The 23,867-nt window shown below is 41.3% G+C and overlaps 2 protein-coding genes across 6 annotated transcripts; one reads left to right on the plus strand and one right to left on the minus strand.

Annotated features, from left to right (window-relative positions):
- Positions 1 to 99: 99 nt before the first annotated feature.
- stx16 (syntaxin 16) lies at positions 100 to 7,769 on the minus strand. Of its 4 annotated transcripts, none has more exons than XM_019256889.2 (9): positions 7,309 to 7,769; positions 3,675 to 3,686; positions 3,430 to 3,537; positions 3,170 to 3,310; positions 2,803 to 2,965; positions 2,570 to 2,658; positions 1,778 to 1,921; positions 1,610 to 1,690; positions 100 to 1,358 (listed from the first exon to the last, which is right to left on the minus strand). In XM_019256889.2, exons 1-9 carry the CDS (start codon positions 7,432 to 7,434, stop codon positions 1,257 to 1,259), a joined length of 966 nt encoding a protein of 321 aa, XP_019112434.1. In that variant the 5' UTR covers positions 7,435 to 7,769; the 3' UTR covers positions 100 to 1,256. The 4 variants fall into 4 exon arrangements, with proteins under 4 accessions (XP_019112434.1, XP_019112436.1, XP_019112435.1 ...); XM_019256891.2 differs by having other exon boundaries at positions 7,354 to 7,768; XM_019256890.2 differs by lacking the exon at positions 3,675 to 3,686.
- A 3,821-nt stretch (positions 7,770 to 11,590) lies between these two features.
- On the plus strand, positions 11,591 to 22,301 carry dgkab (diacylglycerol kinase, alpha b). 2 transcript variants are annotated; one of them, XM_027279639.1, is made up of 24 exons: positions 11,591 to 11,741; positions 12,384 to 12,465; positions 14,529 to 14,605; positions 15,028 to 15,172; positions 15,508 to 15,582; positions 15,707 to 15,756; positions 15,878 to 15,952; positions 16,159 to 16,275; positions 16,391 to 16,508; positions 16,656 to 16,777; positions 17,466 to 17,576; positions 17,664 to 17,762; positions 17,852 to 17,902; positions 18,660 to 18,733; positions 18,846 to 18,920; positions 19,004 to 19,089; positions 19,167 to 19,256; positions 19,347 to 19,507; positions 19,604 to 19,668; positions 19,756 to 19,846; positions 19,935 to 20,115; positions 20,204 to 20,324; positions 20,594 to 20,654; positions 20,985 to 22,301. In XM_027279639.1, exons 2-24 carry the CDS (start codon positions 12,393 to 12,395, stop codon positions 21,063 to 21,065), a joined length of 2,199 nt encoding a protein of 732 aa, XP_027135440.1. In that variant the 5' UTR covers positions 11,591 to 11,741; positions 12,384 to 12,392; the 3' UTR covers positions 21,066 to 22,301. The 2 variants fall into 2 exon arrangements, with proteins under 2 accessions (XP_027135440.1, XP_027135441.1); XM_027279640.1 differs by having other exon boundaries at positions 16,656 to 16,744.
- Positions 22,302 to 23,867: the final 1,566 nt, after the last annotated feature.

A 23,867-nucleotide genomic window follows, 5' to 3' on the forward strand; every position in this document is an offset into this window, starting at 1 on the left:
GAACACAAGCACGTGTAAAGAATTTCCAACACATCCAACTAAAAACGTCATGTATGTAACGTCCAATCTGAGAAGAGGGGAGACAAAAAAATCATAATGCATACGTCTGCATCGGGTTTCTCAGCGGAAAGGACAATAACTGTTGGGTTTAGACTACGGATACACTTTACTAAACATACAGTGATTCTGCCTCGGACAGAACAGCTCCGAACCGCTTGATTATTTGAAGATATTCAAAAATAAATAATTCTTTTCATCACACGGATGACAGTAGTATTACATCCATAACACGACCACCGCTCCCACTCAGGCCACAATATGTGCAAACTGCAAGAGTTTCATAAAAGGTAGCACTTTATGCAAGGACCACGAAACAAACAAAACACAAGGGAGTGTTTTTGAAGAATGAGCACTTCATGAAGAGTGCGGCCAGGTGTGACGCAGGTATGATGTTTTTTAAAATTACAGGATGACTTGGAGGGAGCTCACGGCGGTCTACGCCCTCCTGACACCAACAGAGGAATAACACATTCTCATTATTACTAAATTGGGGAGTAAAGTAATAAAGAAAACAGGTGGTCCTTAAACCGAAGGAATATATTTGGTACTATATGATTTTTCTAATCATTGACCGGTGTCGTCCTAATACTAAAACATTTTCTTCTTGTCTTTCAAGTTAAATACTGAGCTGCGACGTAAATGCAACGTTGGGATGAAAATTAATTTGCAGAGATCTACTTTCCTTTTTTTTTCCCCCACAAACATTCGTTCATGTCACATCTTTCTCACAGAAACAAAATGTTCGCAATGATACTGGACAGAAATGATGCATTGTCACACAACAAACGTCACAATTCGTGCTTCGAGTTCAAGCAGAGAACACTCTGCTTTAGCATTTGAACATTGGTAGTCCTTTTTTTTTTATATATACACATCACAACGTGTTTTTCTGCTGTTAAGACATATGTCAACATGTTTGACAAACCTCTGGTCACAGAGTCTTGGCGATTTGGGTGTGACTCACTTGATAAAAACAGCCACGGCTCAGACATATTGTTGATTGTTTCGTTCATTTAAAATCACACACAAATCATCTCCAGTGCACCTGCAAGGAAACGTTCCTTTTTTCGTCGTTTCCTGTCGGGTATGGAAGGCAGTCAGCTTTGTTTTGAGGAGAACCGAGACAGAGTCCAAGTCCACACAGATGCACGACAAAACACCCACACAGAAAACAAAAAGCCAAGAGGAATGCATGATTAAAACTTTGTTCCAAAAAGAATAATAATTAGAACAATGACTATGACAAAGAGGATCAAAATGACCAGCATCTTTCTGTTTTTCTTCTGATACTGTTCCGCCTGCAAAGAAAAACAAAGAAGTCAAATGCTGCGTTTAACTTGCTCTTAATCAAATAAATATAGGCCGTCTCAACATCATGCAGGTTTAAATGCATGATATCCATAAAAGCTGGTAGTTGTTAACATTCATTATTAGCTTCCAAGCAAAAATATATAAAATGGCCCCATAAATAAATCTTTAACAGCAACTGAGCTGTACAGCTGTGATAAAAATGGAGTTGTGTATGTAGCCATGAGCATGTTGTCTTTACCTTTTGTAACTGCTTCATTCCATCTTCTGTTTTAACACAGGCCTGCTCCACATTGAAGTCAATTCTGTCGAGAACGGTGCCCTTGAGGAACAAGAACAGAGGTTTTTTGTGAGCAGGGGGCGATAAAATAATTTGATTTTGTGGACATGTTAGGACTGCTTCAAATACCTGTTCCACCACCATTCCAGCCAAGTCCCGGAAAATCTCGTTCAGATCCGAGATGGACTGCACGATTTGCCGGATCTCCCTCTCTCGCTCTTCCACCATGACCGAGTTCTGCTCCACCAGCATCAGCTGGTCGTCTGTGAACCCCTGAAACAAAAGAATGAAAGTAGGTGAACATATGTAGACGCAGACTCAGCAGACACTTAGTGAAAAGACGACAATGTTTGGCTCTAAAAGTTGCAATAAAAACATATTCACAGTGTTATAAATCATTTTAGCATCATGTTTGGATGAGTCATGTTTTTCTACACTAATAATTAAATAGGCAATAGGGAAAATGTTTAATTTCTTTGCAGAGTTGTGTTGTCAGACACATTAAAACTATTTGAACCAGTTAGTATTAATAACAAGTTTAATGGATGTCATTTATTGGTGCATAATTGGCAATAAGGAATTATGTTTTAGGCCGTTTCGCCTCGGACTAAACACAAAACTAGTTGTGCTGATAAGTCACAAAAAAACCTGCTTTTATTAGCATTAAATATATAGTCTAAAGTGGTTGAATTGTAAAAGAATGTCCATCTAACTATTGATAGTAGAGATAGAAATGTTTACTGTCTCACCAGTCTTGATAAAAATTGACAAAAACCTGATGTATGTCTAAATTTGTTATCCTTATCTAATTTGTACTCGTACTTTAAATAAAAAGTATTTCAGATTTATGTAATATATATTTGATAAACCTGAAAATAAATGCTGTTGTCTCACTCTCACTCCGTTTAAAAAGCCAGTCACCTTGTCATATACAGCTAACTCTTCATCTTCTTCCATCAGGGGTCCGGAGTCAAAAAAGTGCTTTGATCTCTCCTCACGATTCTTCATACCTGGAATATAAAACAAGAAACACGAAGCTTACATGGATTGAAAAAATAATAAAAGGATAAAATCTGACATATAACCTTAAGAATGGTACAGACGTGTGAGAAACAACAGCACAGAATGAGAATTCAGGAGGACTAAGTTCTTACGTTTTAGGTAGCCGGACTGCGTATGCCTGAAATTGGTCGACAGCTCCTGCAGGCTCTGTGCCAGGGATGACACCACGTTTCTCAACAGCTTCTCCTCCTGATCGGTGCAGTGGCCGCAACGAGAATTCAAACCCGTCACAGCTCGCTGGCATCGATGAAACATCTGCAATCAAACAAACAAAAAAAAAAAAAAATCAGTGAGTGACCATTTCAAACTCTTCAATGCAAATTATTGTCTGACGTGTCCACACCCAGCCCCTGAAACAAGACAATCAATACTAGATCACGCTCTAATGACCAAACTAACATTCAGGCAGTGTTTACAATAATTTATCTTTTATCTTAACATAATGGTAACTTGTTGTACCTGTGTAATCTCCTGTGTAGTGATCTCTATGGCATGCTCTTCCTCACTACTGTCATCAAGTGTGGGGCGATTCATGTGCTTGTCATGAAGTACGGCCAGGTCCTTCATCTTCTGCCGAACCCGTGTGATTTCATACTGGATCTGAAAGTAAATACGTGACGGTTAAAAGACTTTGAACCCATTATTCCAGATAGATGCATGCGTGAGCTTTAGGTTAAAGCTTTAGGGACCGTGAATCAGCTCGGCCTCTATATTTATACCTCATCAACCCCCTCTATCCATTTGGGGGGCAGTTTCTTGGTGACTCCAATGGCAGCTTCAGGATCAAGGCTAATCCCTGACACCAGGGCCATTCGATCATCAGCCAACTTAAGAAACACAAAGAAAACATTCAATCAAACATTGTATGTAAGAATTCAACATGATGGTGATGATGATGATGATGGTATCACTGGACCATTTTATGCATCTTTAGTAATTCGACCATGAAGGGAAACAACAGTACCTCATCAAGCTCCTAATGTGATTGGCAGAGAGCAGATTGGTTCCATCCAATAGAAAAGGAGAGAAAAAGAGAGAAGTAAGAGGAAGTGAGCCCCAGAAGAGACAGCAGTTAATACCAAATCCAGTGTTTTTGCATCCACCCCCGCCAACAATCAATGACTTTGAAATGAGAATGATAGTTACTGTACAGCAGAGGTTCATTAGGTAATTCATGTGTGTGTGTGTGTACAGAAGTGTAAAACTAGAGTGTGATGGCAGAAATTGATCATACTTATCCAGAAACTAATAATTAAAAAGGTCGGAAACAGTGACAACAAAGAGACTGAGGCTGTGAAGATTGAAAACGGTTGAGCCTCGAGATCACCTGAGATGTCTTGAGTTTCACAAATAGAAAAAGGGAAATATTAAGATAAGACAATTTAAAATAAACGGACAGTTAATGTTCTTCTGGAAAAGCCAGTTATTATTTAAACCTGAATTCGTACATTGTGATGGCAAACAAAGTCGTTTTTTTTGTTCAGTCAGTGCAAATATATGTCAGCCTGTGGATATGTAATATGCCCTAATTGCACTACTGTAAAAATCAAATGAAAGTGTCTGACATCGGTGGAGAGGGCAGAGAAATTTAAATCATCAGTTTCACAACACATATGGATGACGCTTGATACAAGGACAACAGGACCACACGAACACTGAACAGACACAGTGCAAGACGAGTGTGATATTAGACTATAAACATCATTTTTTCCATCTCCTTTTGAGCTACAAGTCACACAACATGATTGTAACGGAGCTGAGGGGCGGCTGTTGGGTAAAAATCACTCCACGGCAACGTCAACAGACACTGCAGCCGAAGTTACTTTCCATTAAAGAATGTGTGGGATGGTGATAGGTCGAAAACAACAAACCACGAGCCAGGAAGGTCTACTGATCCATGATATGCATCTCCTGCTGATGTATCTGTATGCTGAATGTATCAGCTGCACCACCAGGCATGAATCGCTTTTAGAAAATGATCGGCTCTGGAGTAACAGGCCACAGCGCCACTATAGGTTTTTACTCTGAGCATGCTTTGCTGATGGTCCTGAGGTAAACCGGCACACCGCTCTTCATCACTGCGTCACATGCAGAGATGTACTGGTGATTTAAAATGCTCTTTGCCTTGTAGGGTTAGGCTGTGCTGATTTGCTCGTGTCATTAAAAGATAAGCTTCTCCCGAGCTGCCAGGACCAGCAGAGAGTTTATCAGAGGAAAAATTAATGAGGTCTAGGAGAAGTCATTGTCAGCCCTGTAGTGAAAATTTAGCAGTATATCCTCACGGTTTAATGCCTATGGGTGTACAGGCTGTCAGAAATGTATCTACTTTGGCAAACAACTGGTTAAAATATTCACGAGTGAGTGTGAACGGTCACACACACCCTACAGCTGCTCGCTGTGCTGTGTATCCAGCACCTGGTCTCCTCTCATCGCACCAAAAGGTGAACTTCAGAGCAAACACAGGAGCAGCTGTGAACGGCTCATGCTTCAAGCTTATAAAATGTTTTTTTGGGATGATGTGCCTTGTAGCATTAAAAACTGAGATGGAGTTTAACGGACAGTGAGCACGTAGATAATAACAGGATTTTGAAAAAGGGGTGAAGCAGTTCTTTAAAAAATGGTTCTTAGAAAACACCCGGACATTTTTGTGCTGATGACATCTGCCGGATCCTCATCCGCTCGTTTCACGATATAACTATTTAGATTAGACTCTTTCCGTTATGAGCTACAGTCATTGGGTCATGGCTGGCTACAGGTCTGTTTTTAGAAATTTGTCTTAGATCCACGCAATGACGTAGTTGTTGTTGTTGTACTGATAAGAAAATTACCCTGTGAGGAAAGTACCCTGAGATGAGATACTGAAATCAGTACAGAGGGAGAAAAGGAGATAAGGAGGTGTATTGTGGAGACTAGAGACGTTTCACCAGAAACCTGAGGAGGAGCTTTTTCCTTTTCATATTTCTTAAATGACAGGAAGTAAATTTCATGAATCTTTCCCCACAAAAGAAAAACAGCTACATCAGGGATGTCCAAAGTACGGCCCGGGGGCCAACCACGGCCTGTGATCAGATTTCATGCGGCCCAAAGCTTCATTTTTATACTATTATATAATTTATGGCCTGCTAGGATCGTCAGATACTGTATGGCTGTTTGGCTTTTTTTTTGGTTGACATAACAAAGCATTTGAACCTTTAAGGACATAACTGCTGGTGTTATACTATATCTGTAGATGTGACACAAAATATTACTTTCTGAATGATTTTGTTAAAGAGAAGAGCGATTTGTTTTGAGCTTAAACATTAACAGACTTTGTATTACTCATAATAAGTTGTGTTTAAAATGAACATGAGGTGAAGATTTGTATCAACTTCATGCAACGTTTATAACGTACTCCATACAATTTAGTCTTTGTTATCTGACTCCAGATGTGAAGTTTATTATTTTATTTTTTTACCTGTATGTATATTTCCATTTTGATTACTTACCGCGTGCAATATTATTTATATCACGCCACTTTTACCTTTAGTACTCGTGTTGCACGTCTGCACACTTATTAAGGTTGAAAGATACTTCTGTCTGTTTGTTGTGCCTCTTTTTTATGTTACTTCTGTTGTGTATATTACAATTTTTCTGCTACTGTAACGAGTGAATTTCCCCACTGTGGGATAAAGTATAATCTAATCTACGGTAATCTAAAGAAAGGAAGAACTGTTTTTTAATAATAATAATAATAATAATAATAATAATAATAACAATAATAATAATACATTTTATTTAAAAGCGCTTTTCAAGGTACTTAAAGACACTTTACAAAGAAAACAAATGTTTTTTTTAGATTTGTTCACGCCTGATTGGCTTAGATTGATAGATAGAAAAGAAAAAGATAATTGTGACAATGAAAACTAAATTGTTACAGAACATTTGCATGTAACTTTTGTTTTTACTTTTTAAAATGTTTAAAAAACCATCATAAAGCTTAAAATAGATAAAAAAACAGTATATTCTACACACTAGACCGTTAATGAACCTTAAGATAAATTATGAAATGTAAAAACCCTTTTTAAAAAGGTAAATAATGTTCAATATCAAACAAATAATAGTATGAAATACATAATCATATCAATAAAATCATACATTATACATGTTATGAGTATAACAGGTGTTTTTTTAATATATAAATTAATGCATTTGATTGTTTTTCATGTTTTAAATCTTAGTATCGTCCCCCGGGCTTCTCCACATTGTCTTTAACAGAAGTTTGGACACCCCTGAGCTACAAACTAGTTCAATAATTAAAAGTACAATCAATTAAGGCACAATTTGAACTGACACAGCACACTTTTACCTATGGGGAACATTAAAAACATGCTTTAACTCAACCTAATTAACATTTGACCTCCCTTATTTATAGATATTAGGAAATATTAGCAGATTATTTTAATAATTAGCTATTAAATCAACCCCCCTGTGCATCACATTACACGTCCTGTATGTTGTAACATGACACACTGTCTGTTTCTAGCTGAGAGTCTGGCTATGTTTCTACATTTCACACACACACACACAGTAAAATGTCAAAACGATGCAGACCAACTCACCGCAGCATTGCTACGTGTACTCAGACGGGGGTCGTGTGTACTCACTTGCTCAGCCAATATCTGCCGGTTTTGGATCGCATTGTTCCGCATTAACAAGAAGGCATCGGTCAGACGCCTTGTGGCCATGACTGCCTTTAGTTAAAAGTGTTTAAATTAGCGCTGGGACTCAGTGACAGAGTGACAGAGTCACGGATCAGGCCACGTTTGATTAATTAGCTCCTTTTTTAGCTTTTTTAGCTTCGCTGTTTGAGGCGAAAACTCGCGATAAAGCGCCGACAGCCGACCTGAGCTATGTTTATCTGTCAGGCATCTCTAAGACTTGAGTTAAAAACAACAGACATGACCGAGAGTTTCTTCTTAATTTAGGGTTTTTAGTCCAGTTTGGACTCGTTAGCGTTTTTCCGCTCGGCTGCTACGGAAGTAGGAAAACGTAAACACCTGCGTAACTGTTTTCTTCTTCGACGACTCGAATTGCTGCAGCTGTCAACTGTGAGGGAGGCTCGTTATCGCCCCCCGCGGCCTCCACAGACACAGCAGCCCCTCTCAATATAAAGGCAATAAAATCAAATCAAATAGATAGATAGATAGATAGATAGATAGATAGATAGATAGATAGATAGATAGATAGATAGATAGATAGATAGATAGATGGATGGATGAATAGATAGATAGATAGATAGATAGATAGATAGATAGATAGATAGATAGATAGATAGATAGATAGATAGATGGATGGATGGATGGATGGATGGATGGATGGATAGATAGATAGATAGATAGATAGATAGATAGATAGATAGATGATCGCTTGCATGCACTAGACTCGATACGGATAAGATAGATCCTCGCTATATAATAGATAGATATATAGAATCGCATAGATGGATGAATGGCTGGCTGAGAGGTGGCTGGCTGTGCTGGCTGGCTGGCGAGCACTAGATCGCTGGATGGATGGATGGCTGGTGGCTGGCTGGCTGCCTCTGCTAGCTCGATCATACACTCGATCGCTCGCTAATAGCTCCTCGCGTCGCAGCTCGATCGCTTGGATATGCTGCGTCGCTGGCATGGCTGCACCTTGCTTGCTTGTCCTACCCTCGCGTCGACTCGCGCGCCGCTCGCTACGGCTCGCTCGCTCTTGCCGCGCTCCGCTCTCGCTCGCTCGCTGCGCTCGCTAGCTGAGGCGGTGTCGCTGGCTGGTGACTGGACTGCTGCCTCCTCGCTCGAGCTCGCTCGCCCGCTGCTCACTCGCTCGCTCGCTCGCTCGCGTCGCTCGCTCGACTCGCTGCTGGACCTGCTGCCTGCTGGCTGGCTGGCTCGCTCGCTCGCTCGCTCAGTCGCTTCGCTAGCCAGCTCGGCTTCGACTCGCTGCGCGCTCGCTCGCCGCTGCGCTCGCTGAGGCGCATACGATGCGGCGTCGCTCGCTCGCTCGCTCGGTCTCGCTCGCTCCTCGCTCGCTCGCTCGCTGGCTGTCGCTCGCTCGTCGCTGCTGCTCGTGCTCGCTCCGCTCGCTCCCGCGCTGGCGGTGGGGCATGGCTGCTGCTGGCGGACCTGCTGAGCTGCTGGCTCTCTCGCTGGCTCGCTCGCTCGCGTGCTCCGCCGCTCCGCTCCGCTCGCTCGCTCCTCGCTACCTCGCTCGCCCTCGCTCGCTCGCTCGCTCGCGGCTGGCGGGATCTGCATCGCTGGTGGTGGATGGCTGGCTGGGTGGCGCCTCGCCGGCTGCTCGCCATACGACTCGCTCGCTCGCGTTCGCTCCTAGCTTCCTCGCTGCGCTCGCTGCTCCATCGCTCGCTCGCTGGCGCGCGACTCGCTGTGGCTGGCGCTAGGCCTCGCTCGCTCGCTCGCTCGCTCGCTCCTCCTCGCTCGATCGCTCGCTCGCCGCTCGCTCGCTCGCTGCTCCGCTGGCTGGCTGGCTGCCTCGCTGGCTGGGCTGGCTGGCTGGCGCTCGCTCGCTCTGAGCTCGTTGCTGTCTCTGCTCGCTCGCTCGCCATCGCTCGCTAGCGTCCGCTCGCTCGCTCGCCCCGCTAGCTCGCTCGCTCCTGGCTCGATCGGCTCTGATCGCTCGCTCGACTGCATCGCCGTTCTTCTTCGTACCCTAGCGCTGGCCCCTTCTCGTGCCGCCCGCCATTCCAACCCCCCGTGCCCCGTCCCCACCCCCCTGCCCCTCTCCTCATACCCGCCCCACTCTCGCCGGCTCCCCGCTTTTTCCCACCCACGCCATCGTCACTCCGCTCACCCTCCCCTCCGTGTACAGCGGGTCTCTCCCGCCCGTTGGCATGTTGCTATGGCCGGCCGATTTTCCTGTCTCTGTCCCCTTCGCCGCGGCGGCTGTCGCACACCTGTGGGCTGCTCCGCTTCTGTCCACTGTGTGGTGGAGAGGGTGCTGCCATTGTCCATGTGGAGAAACAGTTTATTCAGCTCCTCCTCTCCACCACAGTCTCGAGAGACTCCAGTCTCAGTCCCGAACACGCCAGCCTTCTTGATGATCTTTTCAAGTCTGTTGGTGTCCGCTGGCTCTGATGCTGCTGCCCCAACAAACAACAGCAAGAAGATTGCACTGGCAACAACAGACGGGTAAAAAGATCTCCAACACTTTGCTGCACACGTTGAAGATCTCCTCTCAGGAAGTAGAGTCTGCCTCATCCCCTCTTGTACACACTCCCAAAATCAAAATCAATTTTATTTGTATAGCCCAAAGTCACAAAGTACATTGCCTAAGAGGGCTTTACAATCGTACAGGGAGTGACACCCTCTGTCCTTAGACCCTCGGTTCGAGGGAGGAAAAACTGGCCCACAAAAAACTTTAACAGGGAAAAAAAGTGAGAAACCTCAGAAAGAGCCACAGAGGGGGATCCCTCTCCAGGACGGACAGACGTGCAATAGATGTCACAGTGTACAGGACAAATCAACACAAACATATTGTACAATTACAATGAATGATAAAATAACAATGAATCACACTGAATGTAAAATGACCGTAGCAGATATGGTAAGCAATAATGACAGTAGTATATGGTGTGAGACGTCTGCAGGATCACACGCAGCAGCCACGATCCACAGGAACCTGCTGGACGAGAGAGCCCAGAAACTCCGGGGAAGTTTGGTTAGTAACAGGCATTAATGGACATGTATGTTTACAGATGGAGAGAGAGATAGAGAGAGTGACACCAGGACCCAATAACACGGTTTCTAGGTGTTTGGGGGCCTGTGCAAGATGCTATATTGCCAACTTTTCTTTTCTTTTTTTTAAACATATATTTATTGTTTTTTTTGAGTTACACATCTCAAACACATGGAGCACTAAAAAACACTAGCAAAACTTGAGTTTTATTTTCTTTTTGTTTGTTTGTGTACCTTGTACTGCATGTGTGTTGTCGTGTTAAAATGCATGTCAAAATAAGTGAAAAAAGAATTTCTCCATGAGGATTAAAAAGAATACTTCTTCGTCTTCTTCTTCTCTTCATATATATATTATATATAATATATATATATATATATATATATATATTATATATATATATCATAGAGATATATATATGATAGATTAGTATAGATATATCCATCCATTGTGCATCGTTCAATGTTCTTTTGAGTTTTTCCTCCTCCCCTGCCCTCGCAGGTCTTTCAGTTTGACAGTTTGTATTTGGAGCAGTCAACACATCATCCATCCTCTTTCCTCTGTGCTTATTGAACCCGTAATTACTTAATAGCAGACGAGTACCTTCAGTGTCACTGCCTCATCAAACAAACCTTTAACCTGCCTCCACTCACAATGTGTGGGATTTTATCTTCAGTGCTTTTTTTTTAGAGTGCACTTTTTTTTAGAGTGTTTTGACTGTAATTTAACGCCCTCTGCCTTTTTTTAATGAAACTAAATGATTGATGATGACAATTAGTTTTTTATGTCCCTCAAGTCTATTCAGGCGCGTCAGACAATGTCCTTAAATGACATCTAGAGAAAACGCAAACTGCACAAACAAAGTAGAGCAGCTGTCATGTCTTAAAGTAAATTTGATGCTTTCCTGCAAAAAACAAAAACCAGCCCTTTACCATGCATGCAGGTTTTCAGAGGCATATTCATGAGTTCACATGTGATACTTCATTCATTTCAATCTGAACTCCCATTGTGTTTTCAGGGCTTAAATCCTCAGTATTTCGGGAATGTGTTGTCTCGTCGGGAGGGTGAAATGAAATCAAACGTGTGTGCGTGTGTGTGTGCGCAAGGCGGTGCCACTAACAGTAATTATGTGTCTGAGAGCTCCTCCTCTGCTCCTTCTTAATCCCTTATATCCGCTAATACCGACAGACAGACATTTACCAACATAGCAGCACCAGCTGCCGTCAGCCAACATATCAAAGTTCGGTGTTGTGGAGCTCCGTGTTTGTTTGTTTTTTTACTTTAGATTACCTCTGCTGAAGCCTGAGGACGGAGAAAGGTAAGGACACCTCGAGGGTTCAGTGGTGGTGATCCGGTTCTGGGTGACAGCACACCTGTGCAGCACGAAAGAGAGCAGAATGAGTCCAAAAGTCTGTCAGACTTCAAATGATATAATCCTGTCTGATGGATGGTTGGTTTTAATGAATGGTCTCTGATTTTAGGCTCCCTTCACGTTGGTGGGATATTACAAAGTGTTTCTGTGGATGAACACAGCTGCACTACATCTACAGTTTTGTTTTTATTGCCTGCTGATGATGATCATAAATCTTTACAGGCTGAAACTCATGTTAAGCCATTATTTGTGGGCAACTCCCTATGTTGTCAGATCTACCTTTGACCCATTTCCACATAAAAAAAAACCAAAAACAAATAATTGTATGACAACAAATTCTTTCAAATGTTGTAGCTACATCTGATTTTCAGTAGTGGTCTAAATATCTGAAGCCAGACGTTGTGGTTTATCAGTATCCGTTGAAAAAGGAGTGTTTTTTAACGTACTACTTCGTATGTACAGTGCTATCTAAGGAATGGAGGCAAACCAGTTCATTTGAGTCACAGCATGACAGTGGAAGACCATTATGTATGTGTAACCTCTTTGTGACTGTCCTGATATTTTGAAATTTTCTCTTTGCTCATTCAGCTGATCAGCATGGCCACGCATGACGACACAGAGGGCTCTTTGACTCCTGTGGATTTTATCCAGCTGCAACAATACATGGAGTGTAAGTCTCAACAACTATTCATATTTCTGTTCATGTCAGTACTGCATGTACTCTGTTGCCCATAAAGTTGGATTAATTTTCTTTTTATTCCACATCATTTATACACATCAGGTTAATTGTGGTTTAATTTTCACTGTGATATGTTTATAAGAGATTGATCAATTAAGTTTTGAGGAGATGCATTTTATCTATCAAGAGTAAATCAAATCGTCACAATCATTTCATGAGAAGAGGTACAAATATTTAATTCCAACTTTAAGGGCAACAGTGTATAACATAAAGAGACCAGCTGAAGAGTTTTAAATACAGTGTATAACATAAAGAGACCAGCTGAAGAGTTTTAAATCAGTCCGAATATTTATTCTACGTGTAAAACTGTCTTTGTATCCACTTGTGACTGAATGCATGCATGTGAGGTTTTCAGAAGTATCAGTACTTTTTTTGATACCACGATACAACAATATCATTTAATTGTTAATCAATCCTACGTGTGTGAAACTGCACAATGAAACAATGAGGAAGAAAATCAACTGGTCATCATGGTGTGTTTGATGACCCTTTCTCTATTAGCAGTGTGTGCAAAAAAGAAGAAGAAGAAGAAGAAGATGCTTTCGTGTACCTTAAACTTTTTCTTTCGTTTTGCTGTGGTATTTTTTTAAATTCCAGCATGTGTCAAAGTTTCAAATCTAATATCATGGCAGCCTTGCATGTACATAAAGAATATTGCAGTGATGAAATGTAACTAAGTACATTAACTCAAGTCCTGTACTTGAGTACTTTACTTAAATGTTTCCATTTTACTTTGACTCCAGCTACTGGTTACTTTGCTGATTGAGATTTTAAATACAAAAAAACATAATCACTTCCTAAAATGTGACACGTTATTACAGATTAAACCATCCAACTGTATATAATGTAATTAACATTAGTTCAAGCTAGAGCAACTGCAGCAGTAGACTACTACTACTGTCCACATTAATGTATTAATCAGTAGTAATAGTGAAATAACTCACCTTAATATACGTATAACAATCACAGGTGCCATTTGTCTTTTACCTTTGATACTTTAAGTACATTATGTAATGGTTTAATAGTATTTTTACACAGTTGTATGATATTTTCACTTAAATCAAACAATCTAAAATACTTCTTCCGACACTGATGATTAGGAGAAGCTGTGAGAAAAGTCGGCACACAATGGTTGGATCACTGATAGAGGAAATGAACAAAGACAACAAAATGTTCACACATAAATCAGTAACAATATTATATTCTTTCAGTTTTGATGTCCAGCAGAGAAAAGTAAAAGGTAAAATACTGAAACATTTTCTTCCTGTTTGCTGATTTTTTTAGAAACTGATGGAGCGTGCAAACTTTTCTTATAGCTGATGGTTCACTGATAATGTGTTTCCAGCTACTTTCAAACTTGAGAATGTCTCCTTAGGGAAATCGATCACTTCACCACCTAAAAACTGAAAGCGGCACTAAGCATCAAAAATTATTGACTGCAGAAGTTTCTGTTATTCACGCACCATCAGCTCAAAGACACACTCCATAATGTTTCTCTGGAGGATGATCAGCATCAACACGAAAACACAAAAAAACTGAAAAGTGCATGGTCTGGCGCCTGTGAGCTGATAGGGAATTTGATAGACCTGTTCACAGGAAACTAAAAGTGGTGCATAGCTAAAAATATTCTGCCGTGGACTCAGAGGCTTTGAAAGAAATGAAATGGGTGTGTAGGCTTTTAGTGTCCGGCAGGAGGGAGGGAGGAGGTATTTGCACAGTTGGATAATGGATGAATGGATAATTGCACCTGCTCCTTTTTGGACCTGAGAAAAACTCCTCTGGCAGCACCTCTGTTTTCACAATTTGTTCCCTGCTTCAGACTCGAGACAAATGGCACATAGACGAAAGCATTAATTGATTACTAAGCTTCCCTGTTCTCAGTTTTTACTGTTGAACTTTTCCCTTTTTCGTCAGGCATGTTCGTAACAGACTGATTCATATCAGGTATTGCATTTTTTCCTCATGCCTCTTTTTGGATTTGTTCCCCATTGCAGACAGCACGTTGAGGGTGAAAGATGTGATTAAGGAGTTTCACCCTGGGGGTCGGCTGAGCCAGCACAGCTTTGGAGAGGTAATGCGACAGCGCTCTGCTTTTCTGGACAGTAATACATGTCGTTTTAGTAGTAATACAGTAATACACTTTATTTTAAAGCAGAATAATAATCTCTTGTTTGTTCGAATGTGTTTTGGAGGAGAGCGATTGAATTTGGAGAGAAAATAGGAATTTCATCAAAAGAAAATGTTTCATTAAACCCAGGTTTATATTTATTTATTATTCATTTAATATTGGAAACTTTATTCTCCTGCATTCTGATTGTGCATGCTTGGTTTCATTTGAGGTGAAAGAATTTAACACTGTCTCATTTTCTCTGTACATATAATTAGTTCCAAAATGTTTTCCCCTGGAAACCTTATATGAAAACAAGAGGAAAAGTATTACAGTAAAATGAAAGCATTGTTGTTTTTGACCCTGAGTCTAATTTCTTTCCACAGTGCGTCGATGCTGTGGGCTTCTGTCTCTTTCTCAAGACCTACCTAGAAGTGGATGACTTCCCTGCAGATTTCTGCCAACACCTTTTTCAGTATTTTCAACAGGTAGAGCAGGATGGGTCCACAAAGGGCCCTCTGCCCAAAGGAGGTAAATTATTTTGAAAGTCACAGCTTACGTCAAATCTCTTCGGTCACGCTCAGATGGGTGTGATAAGTGTGTTTGGCAATGCACCACAAATCACATCTCTTTCCTGTTGGACACCTCGTCCAACGGCCACCCTTTTTGCTACTTTGTTTTTTTTTAAATCTTGTAGTGCTATGACGCAGGAATGAGGCCGGTCGTAGACAAAGATTTGGAGATTAGTGGATCCAGCAACCAGTCTATGTTAAAATATTTGCTTTTATACTGCAGAACTAAAACCTTAGAAAGCAATGAATGTTTCCAGTTTGGTCAAAAGGTTTTGTTCGTTTCTTTATTTTCAGGCGGGGTCTATCTTCGTGACGTGTCCTGTTACTTCTCAGTGCTGGAGGAAGGACAGCCACGTGAGAAGCTCGAATGTAGGTTTCATCATCTACCTTGTTTATTATAGTGCATTCACCGCTGATAAATGATTGATGAAAGGATGATCTGAGAAAATGAAACATGGTTGGATCACTGACTGACTTTTTTTCCCCTTTCCAGTCACGTTCAAACTTTACGATAAAGACTGCAACGGACTCCTGGACAGCTCTGTAAGTTACTCCCAATCACGGATCTTTGTTTTGATGTATGCTTACTTAGTTGACCGGTTTGTGACTTACAGCACGCAGCAAAATGATGGTAATAATGTAAACCCTGTTGTCTCTACATCAGGAGGTGGATCGTATAATCACCCAAATGATGCGAGCTGCTGATTACCTGGGCTGGGACGTGACTGAACTCAGACCAGTATGAGTCTCTTCTTGATGTCTTTTCATTTTTTAAAGATTTCACTAATAGCATTTTTAATCTATTATGAAATAATTCGATCTGATCTAATGTTTTTGACACATAGGAGGGTTAAAGTAAGTGTTTGTTTTACATCAGAAAGACATTTACCACACTTCAGGCTTCAGGAGATGAAATAACAAATAGATGCTTTTGTAATTGGACAGGTGCTCAAAGACATGATGACAGCGATCGATGTGGATGACAGCGAGACCGTCACTCTGGAGGAATGGGTGAAGGGAGGCATGAACAATGTGCCTTTGCTTGTTCTGCTTGGGCTGAAGGTGACAGAACAAACATCTGACTCCACATATAACACACTTTTGTGTTCTTAGTAAACCAGTGACCAGTGTGATCGCTCATCCTGTTTAACATATTCTTTTCCCCTTCGCCCTGAAGATGACAGAGAGGGATGGGCAGCATATTTGGAGGATGAAGCACTTTAACAAGCCGACGTATTGCAGTGTGTGTCAGAGCATGCTGCTCGGCCTCGGAAAGCAGGGACTCTGCTGCTCCTGTAAGAGCTCACAGCCGCCATCAGGGGGCAGCCACACACCTCATACGCAGCGTTAATGAAGTGGAGGAGTCACATCATTTTCTAATTCACTTGTGCTATCTCTTATTTGTCACTGCAGCATTCCTTATTCTCCTTTTTCTCCTCCAGGTTGCAAGTACACCGTCCACAGTCAGTGTGCCAACAAGAATCCCGAACCCTGTGCTCGTACCTTCGTCAAATCTAAAAAGGACATTGGCGTAAGGAGCCCAACAACCCCATGTCTTGAATTGGTTTGGTTTTAATTCTATTTTTTAAACATTTGAGTTTTAAATCGAGTGATATTCTATTTTCTCGTCATTGCCAACAAATCCCGTGAAAAGACCAAAATCAGGCAGCTCTTTATCTTTAGAAACAGGCCACAAACATACAGCTTCACTCTTAATAAAGGCTTAGTAATTTAATATAAGTAAATAATGCATTTGACAGGGACTATTACCATGTGCGGCTGTGCGGAGTGAGTATTTCTGGCAGTCAGATGGACTGACGTAAACGACAGTATGCATGCAAATCTTTGCTGATATTTGTCATGTGAATAATGAATTTATGTGAGATCTCTGCCGACTGACCAGAAACCAAATGGCAGTAACACTGAACACATTAACAACAGGGAACATTACAGTGCATTAGTCAGTAAGTACAACCCATCAGTGTGTTTTTTTTTAGTGCAGATTAAAGCCAGCACAGTCTGCTCTGTGCATCTGTTAAATGTCCTGATTTTGTACGAGCGTAGACAATGATCTGTTCACTGTCACAGCCAATCCTCAACTGCTCTGCGAGGTTTGAGGTGCCTTTAGGGATATTTGATCCGTCTGCCTGTCAAAAAAAATCCTAAACTTGAAACTGTCTGTAACTTCCACAGCTGCTCTACGGAGCAAAACAAGATCTCAACCTCCCTTTTTCTGCTCCTCTGTATCTCAGGTGGCAGCTCACGACTGGATCAGAGCTGACGGTAACACCACCAAATGTCAGGTCTGCCACAAGAAGATCAAAACTTTAGCGGGGAGGTGTTGTGTGTGGTGCCAGGAGATGGTGAGGACTTGATGAAGGATTTAAATGATATGCATAAAGACTTAAATAATATGCATAAAGTTCACTGAGTCTCGTGTCTTTTTTAAGCGTCATGATGAGTGCGTCCTCTCTGGCTTATCGACCTGCGATTGCGGGCCACTGAGAGATCATATACTGCCTCCATGGGCCATACACGCCGTCTCAAAGGTAAAATAATCAGTTTATATAAAGAAAAACAGAGGATTATTGTTAGTTACTTATCTGTTTGATGGTTAATTGCCCATTATCTCCTGCAGGAGGAGGACACCAGCTTGTTGAATGTCACTCCTGATGGCCACATCTTGCAGGTCTGCTCGTACCAAATCTTCCTCCACACTTTTATTCCTTTTCCAACTGTACACCCATGTGTTTTCTCTGCGAGGTTTCTTTCAAGTGGTCTCGTCAAACTACCATCTGCATATCATTGCTTTTGGGAGAATCTCCAAATTTTAGTGATTTGTCATGTTGCTTTTCATGTTTTAAAAGGACTGTAGACTCAGCGTCAGCGTGTTGAATGGACAAATACATCTGCCATGGTTATGTCTGCTTCCGCAGGGAACAAGCCCACTGATCCAGTATTTAATTTTTGGGGGGCCATATGCTCACTTCCTGTAAGCTTGAAAAGTGGAAGTTGGTTTGTTACCTCCTTCATAGAGAGCAGCAGCTGTTAGAAGCCCAAAATCGTGTTGGCTTCAATCTGTTCCAATGGTAACAAGTTTTCATGGCTGCTGAGCAAAAGTACCAAACTTACTCCCGCAGAAAAAATCCACATAAAATATGGCTAAATACATGGCTTCAGCTCAGCATTCAAAGCCACAATTTGTCAGTTGATTATTCCTGAAATCTAAAAACATGTGCCCACGGCGATTACAGTATATAATCAGAATGTTTTAAATATTAAAACAAGCGGATCTCTGTAACTGAAACTTTGGTTTTTGGTGTAGAAGCCATGCGACATGGTGGTCATGCATAAATCAGGCTAAACCCTATAAAGTCTCGGACTCACAGCATATACGCTTACATGTTGTATTTTTATGGAGTAATTTTTATCGTATTTTTCTTCAGATTGTTCCAATTCCAGACACCCACCCTCTGCTGGTGTTCGTAAACCCAAAAAGTGGAGGAAAGCAGGGTGAACGGTAAACAGCACAATATGTTTGTGTCATTTCTTTTTTCATTTCTAGAACATAAATATGCTCCCCGTTCACTTTCTTTCTCTCTGGATGTGTTTCTCTTTTTCGTTTTTGACAGAGTGCTCAGGAAGTTTCAGTACCTGCTGAACCCTCGTCAAGTGTACAACCTGTCCAACGGAGGTCCTGCACCGGGGTACAGCGCACTTTCACCACTGTAGGACTTACATTTGGACTTGTTTTCTTTATGTTAATGTCGTCTTTTGTTTGTTTCTTCAGACTGCACTTCTTCCGCAATCTGCACGAGTACAGGATCTTGGCATGTGGAGGAGACGGCACTGTCGGGTGGCTCCTGGACGCTATAGGTACTGTAGGTCCTTTTGGGCTTTCAGAGAGGTAATTAAATCATCTCTAAGGATGAATAACATGCCTGTGATTTCAGACAAAGAAGGCCTCCCAGTGCGTCCTCCTGTAGCTGTCCTGCCTCTGGGCACTGGGAATGACCTGGCTCGCTGTCTACGCTGGGGAGGAGGTAACACCAACAACGCATTAACTCAACCCTCACTGGTATTGGCACAGACATTGGAGCCTTTATACACTTTCCTTTGTAATCCTGTGAAAGGCTACGAGGGGTCAGACTTGAGAGAGATTCTGAAGGAGATCGAAGCCAGCGAGTTGATTCCCATGGACCGCTGGAGCATCCAGGTGATACCAGACGACCCCCAAGAGGTTGGAGACCCTGTGCCCTACGAGATCATCAACAACTACTTCTCTGTGGGAGTGGTGAGTCACTACCACATGGTTATTGATTGATTTCTGATTGAAAGAAACACAAATACATTGCCTAAAATATGAGTGCATTTGTGTCCATGTGAGCAGGATGCCTCTATTGCTCATCGCTTCCACTCCATGAGAGAGAAACACCCCCAGAGGTTCAACAGCAGGTGAGGATTCACACCGACTGTATGACTGTATCTAGTCTAACAAAGACGTTTTAACCAATAGAGTTATGGTTCTCTGTTGTTTTTAAGAATGAAGAACAAACTTTGGTATTTTGAATTTGCCACTTCTGAGACCATCTCCGCCTCCTGCAAGAAGCTGATGGAGTGTTTCACGATCGAGGTTCAAAACTAATTTGCACTTCGCCTTAATTGCTTGCTTTTGTTCAGTTGTGTGTATAGAAAACCACCTGTTGTTTTGCTTCCACCAGTGTTGTGGCAAATCGCTGGACCTAAGCGGCATGTCTTTGGAGGGCATAGCTGTCCTCAATATACCCAGCATGCACGGAGGCTCCAATCTCTGGGGCGAGTCCAAGAAGCCTGACGGCGTGCAGGAGGTGGAGCAGAGTGAGGTCATCACTGACCCTGAACTTCTCAAAACGATCTCTCAAGGTGAGACTCGGCTTTTTATGGCATCCAGATGTTGTCGATAATCCCTTCCTGGCCTTCTGAATTTGATCTGTGGGTGTGTTCTTCTCAGACATGAGTGATAAGCGTTTGGAGGTGGTGGGGCTGGAAGGAGTCATAGAGATGGGACAAATCTACACTGGACTGAAGAGCGCCGGGCGCAGACTGGCACAAACTTCCCAAATTACCATCAGGTTTTGTACATGGATGACAGAAATAACAATAACAGCTTCACACAACAACACCACACACAACAGGCTCTAAATTAACCACAGAGTGGGATCCGAAAGATAAAATTAAACATCGTAAACTAGATTGTATGTGGTTATAGTTTGCTTTATATTGTCAGGTGGTATTTATCCTCGCTGTGCAGCTTGGTGTCAACATACACTCATCTGACATAATGCTCGCATACAGTATAAATAGTACATTATAATTAACTCTCTCTCCTCTCCATGTGCAGGACAAGCAAAGCTCTGCCCATGCAAATCGATGGGGAGCCCTGGATGCAGCCTCCGTGCACTGTAAGTGTTATTACCAGTCTAATTCAGTTTGTCAAGACATTACATGTTATACCTATTGGGCAACTGAGCCACTGCACCTTTGTTCTCGCTGATCGTCTGACGTCATTTAATGCCAGGTCGGGTTCAGTGCTTAGGGCTGAGGGTGGATGCTGGAATTGGGCCAGAGGAATACAGGAAATGATGTGTCTTCAAAGTAAAAGCACACATGTAATCCATATTAGGATAATGCTTGTTTTACTAACAATCTAGATGGATTTTTTTTGTATTTTATCATATATTACAATTCAATTTTCATGAACCAAAACATGTTTTCTTTTTCATTTATTATAGATCCACATAACTCACAAGAATCAAGCTAACATGCTGGCCGCTCCGCCAACAAAACCATCCGGCTTTTTTCACCTCAAGTAGATTCACAGTTCCACCCAGGGGTCACAGCAGACCACCGCATTACTGTGAAAATGATGCAGGATGAGTATTTAAAAGAGAAAGTCCATCGCTGAGTGTGTGTAACTGTGTGTTTTTATTATTATTTAGTATTATTGTGTATGTCTTTTGCACTCAATCCCTGGCATAAGACACAAAAATGCAAATTTCACTACTCGAGTAGTAGATTCTAGTCCGATCGTTGCTATTGTGTGCCAACTTCAATGTACTGCGTCCATTTTACGTTTTTGTAAATAAAAGAGCAGAGCATGGTCTATCCACAGTGTACGATAAGGAATATATTATATTATGTTGTGATAGCTTTTATGTTGCCATCGTGTCTTGTCTTGAGTTTCACGTGTACTTCCAAATGCAGCTGGTGATGAACTGGCTTTGTTCAGCCTTCAGAAGCTCGCAGCAGCTCACCTCGTTGAACAGCGCTTTCCTACCTGTCTCTTCTTGTGTCTTTCATTGTCAGTGTTTATCCAGCTCAAAGAAACATGTATTTATATTTATTCCCGTGTTTATTTTTTACATAAATAATGCAAGAAACACTTGATTGAATGTGACTGAATGTGGTTTTATAAAGATTTGCTTGACAGCCTGAGAGCATTGGGCGGAAAGGCTCTGCCAAATTCAGTTTAACTAAGTTAAAATTTAATTTAGTATAAAAACAGCATCCGATTGTATTAAATACATTAAGACATACTGGATAAGAGTAATGTTGTCGTCCTGTAAGTCCTCTTGATTAGGCTTCTTAAAAGCAGTCACAAAACACACAAAAACCTGGTGTAATATAATGAAATCGTGCAAAATGTAATAAACATTTTGTGACTGGGAAAATGTTGGGAAACGTATGCTACAGTTAAGATTTTGTTTCAGTGATGTGCATGTCTCGAACTTTCAGAAGTCAGTTTTGTGTTGGATTTTCAGTGTATTCATGTGCATGTATCACGCTCGTATGTTCATTTATTACCGTGTCTTATTGTCAAATTGTCAAATTGTGCTGTTGTCCCTTGGATGTGTGTCTTGGCAGTAATGTATACTCATGTTGACAACATTTATTGTCCTCAGACTGACGACCTGGTGAATGGGCAGATAAAGGAAATAATCACAATCTGTTGTTCCACTGCAAGTCTTTTGATTTAAGATTTCTCTTTTCATCAGATCTTTTTGTTTTTGTGGGGATCTTACTGTATTTTGCAGCTGAAAATGAAGCTCTCAAAGCTGTACCTGAAATATTACTTCATCATATAAATTACAGATCTTAATAATATGCTGCTTGCACTTTTAATTTCCTGAAAAACAATGACTGTAAGCACAGTCGACTGATGCTTATATGTTTTAAACAATGCCTACATTGTATGAAGCGCTGACTTTATTTGAAATGTACACAATTATACTCTGCAAGCAGCCCACTTCCACTGAAATTCTACTGAAAGAAGTTGCTTAAATCTCCTTAACACCAAAGCATGACAGCATGGTGAGGCAGGCTTTGCATCAGTGTGGGAGGGGAAGCAGGCGGACTAATCCAGAAGAGGAAACAGCAAAGGTTCAGTTCAGGGTAGATGGTGTGTGTGTGTGCGTGCGTGTGTGTGTGTGTGTGTGTGTGTGTGTGTGTGTGTGTGTGTGTGTGTGTGACACACTTGCAATCTCTTGGAATAAAGCATCAAACATAAAGAGTGACTGACACCGAGGGTTGGGTGGGTTGATGGTGCAAAGAGCACTGAGGGGAGCTGGTGGAAAATAAAGATTAAACAAACATATTTTCATATGCATGCACGACAAATGAATATCAGAATGCAAATTTTAAAAAAAAGTAAATGTAACAATCTTATATTTAGACGTGGACAAGTCTAGTTGGACTTGTTTTGAGATTAAAAGGATTATCCAGTATCAATGAAGCAAGACGCTCATTCACTGTGGTAAATGTCACAGCCTTTGTCTTATTTATTATCAGACATACAGGACAAGTCAGTGAAATCTTGTTTTACATGTCTGTATAATGTTATGTTAACATTAACTGTCTATAAACTAAACTCACATACACATAAAAACGAGACAGAACAAGTCAGATTGTGGTAACGCTCCAGGGGCATTAATCCAAAATGGGGCTGTGAAGAATTTCACAACATGTTTTCTTCTAAGTAGCAGTAATTGTATTCACTTCTGGATTATCGACAAAATATACTTAAAGTACTCATAATGCAAAATAGACCATTTCAGACATATTGTCAGATTATAATCAATGTGTAAGCATCTTTTTTTTAATGTTGCAGCCTGTAAACGTGGCAGCTTAACCCATTATAATACATTGAAATGTATTAGTTCATCTATATTTTGCATTAATATTCTGAAATCTGAAAAGTAACTAAAGCTGGCAAACAAAAGTAGTGGAGTAAAATATCCAACATTTGCCTCTAAAATGTGGAAGTAGATGAAGAATCTCGCAGAAAACACTTCTTGCATGAACAGCAACAGCTGTTTTTTACTATAAAAGTTGTAAAATTCTCTAGTTGCAGTAAACATACCTACCGCCGGTGCATTATGTGTCATGATTTAACTTGCCAGATGTGCTTTTTTAATTCCCGTGCAATGTTATAACAGTATGTTCGTGCTCTTTTGTCTGTGTATTTATGAAGTGCGTGTGATGTATGTCAGCCTGTGTGTGTTCTTGCATGAAGTCAAAGAGGTGTGCAGAAAGGACACGTCCAGTCTTGTCTAGTTATTTCATATTCATACTGTATACGACATTGTCACTCCAACCTCCAATTAACCTCATTAATT

Source organism: Larimichthys crocea, chromosome VI, assembly GCF_000972845.2.
Source record: "Larimichthys crocea isolate SSNF chromosome VI, L_crocea_2.0, whole genome shotgun sequence".
NCBI lineage: Eukaryota > Metazoa > Chordata > Actinopteri > Sciaenidae > Larimichthys > Larimichthys crocea.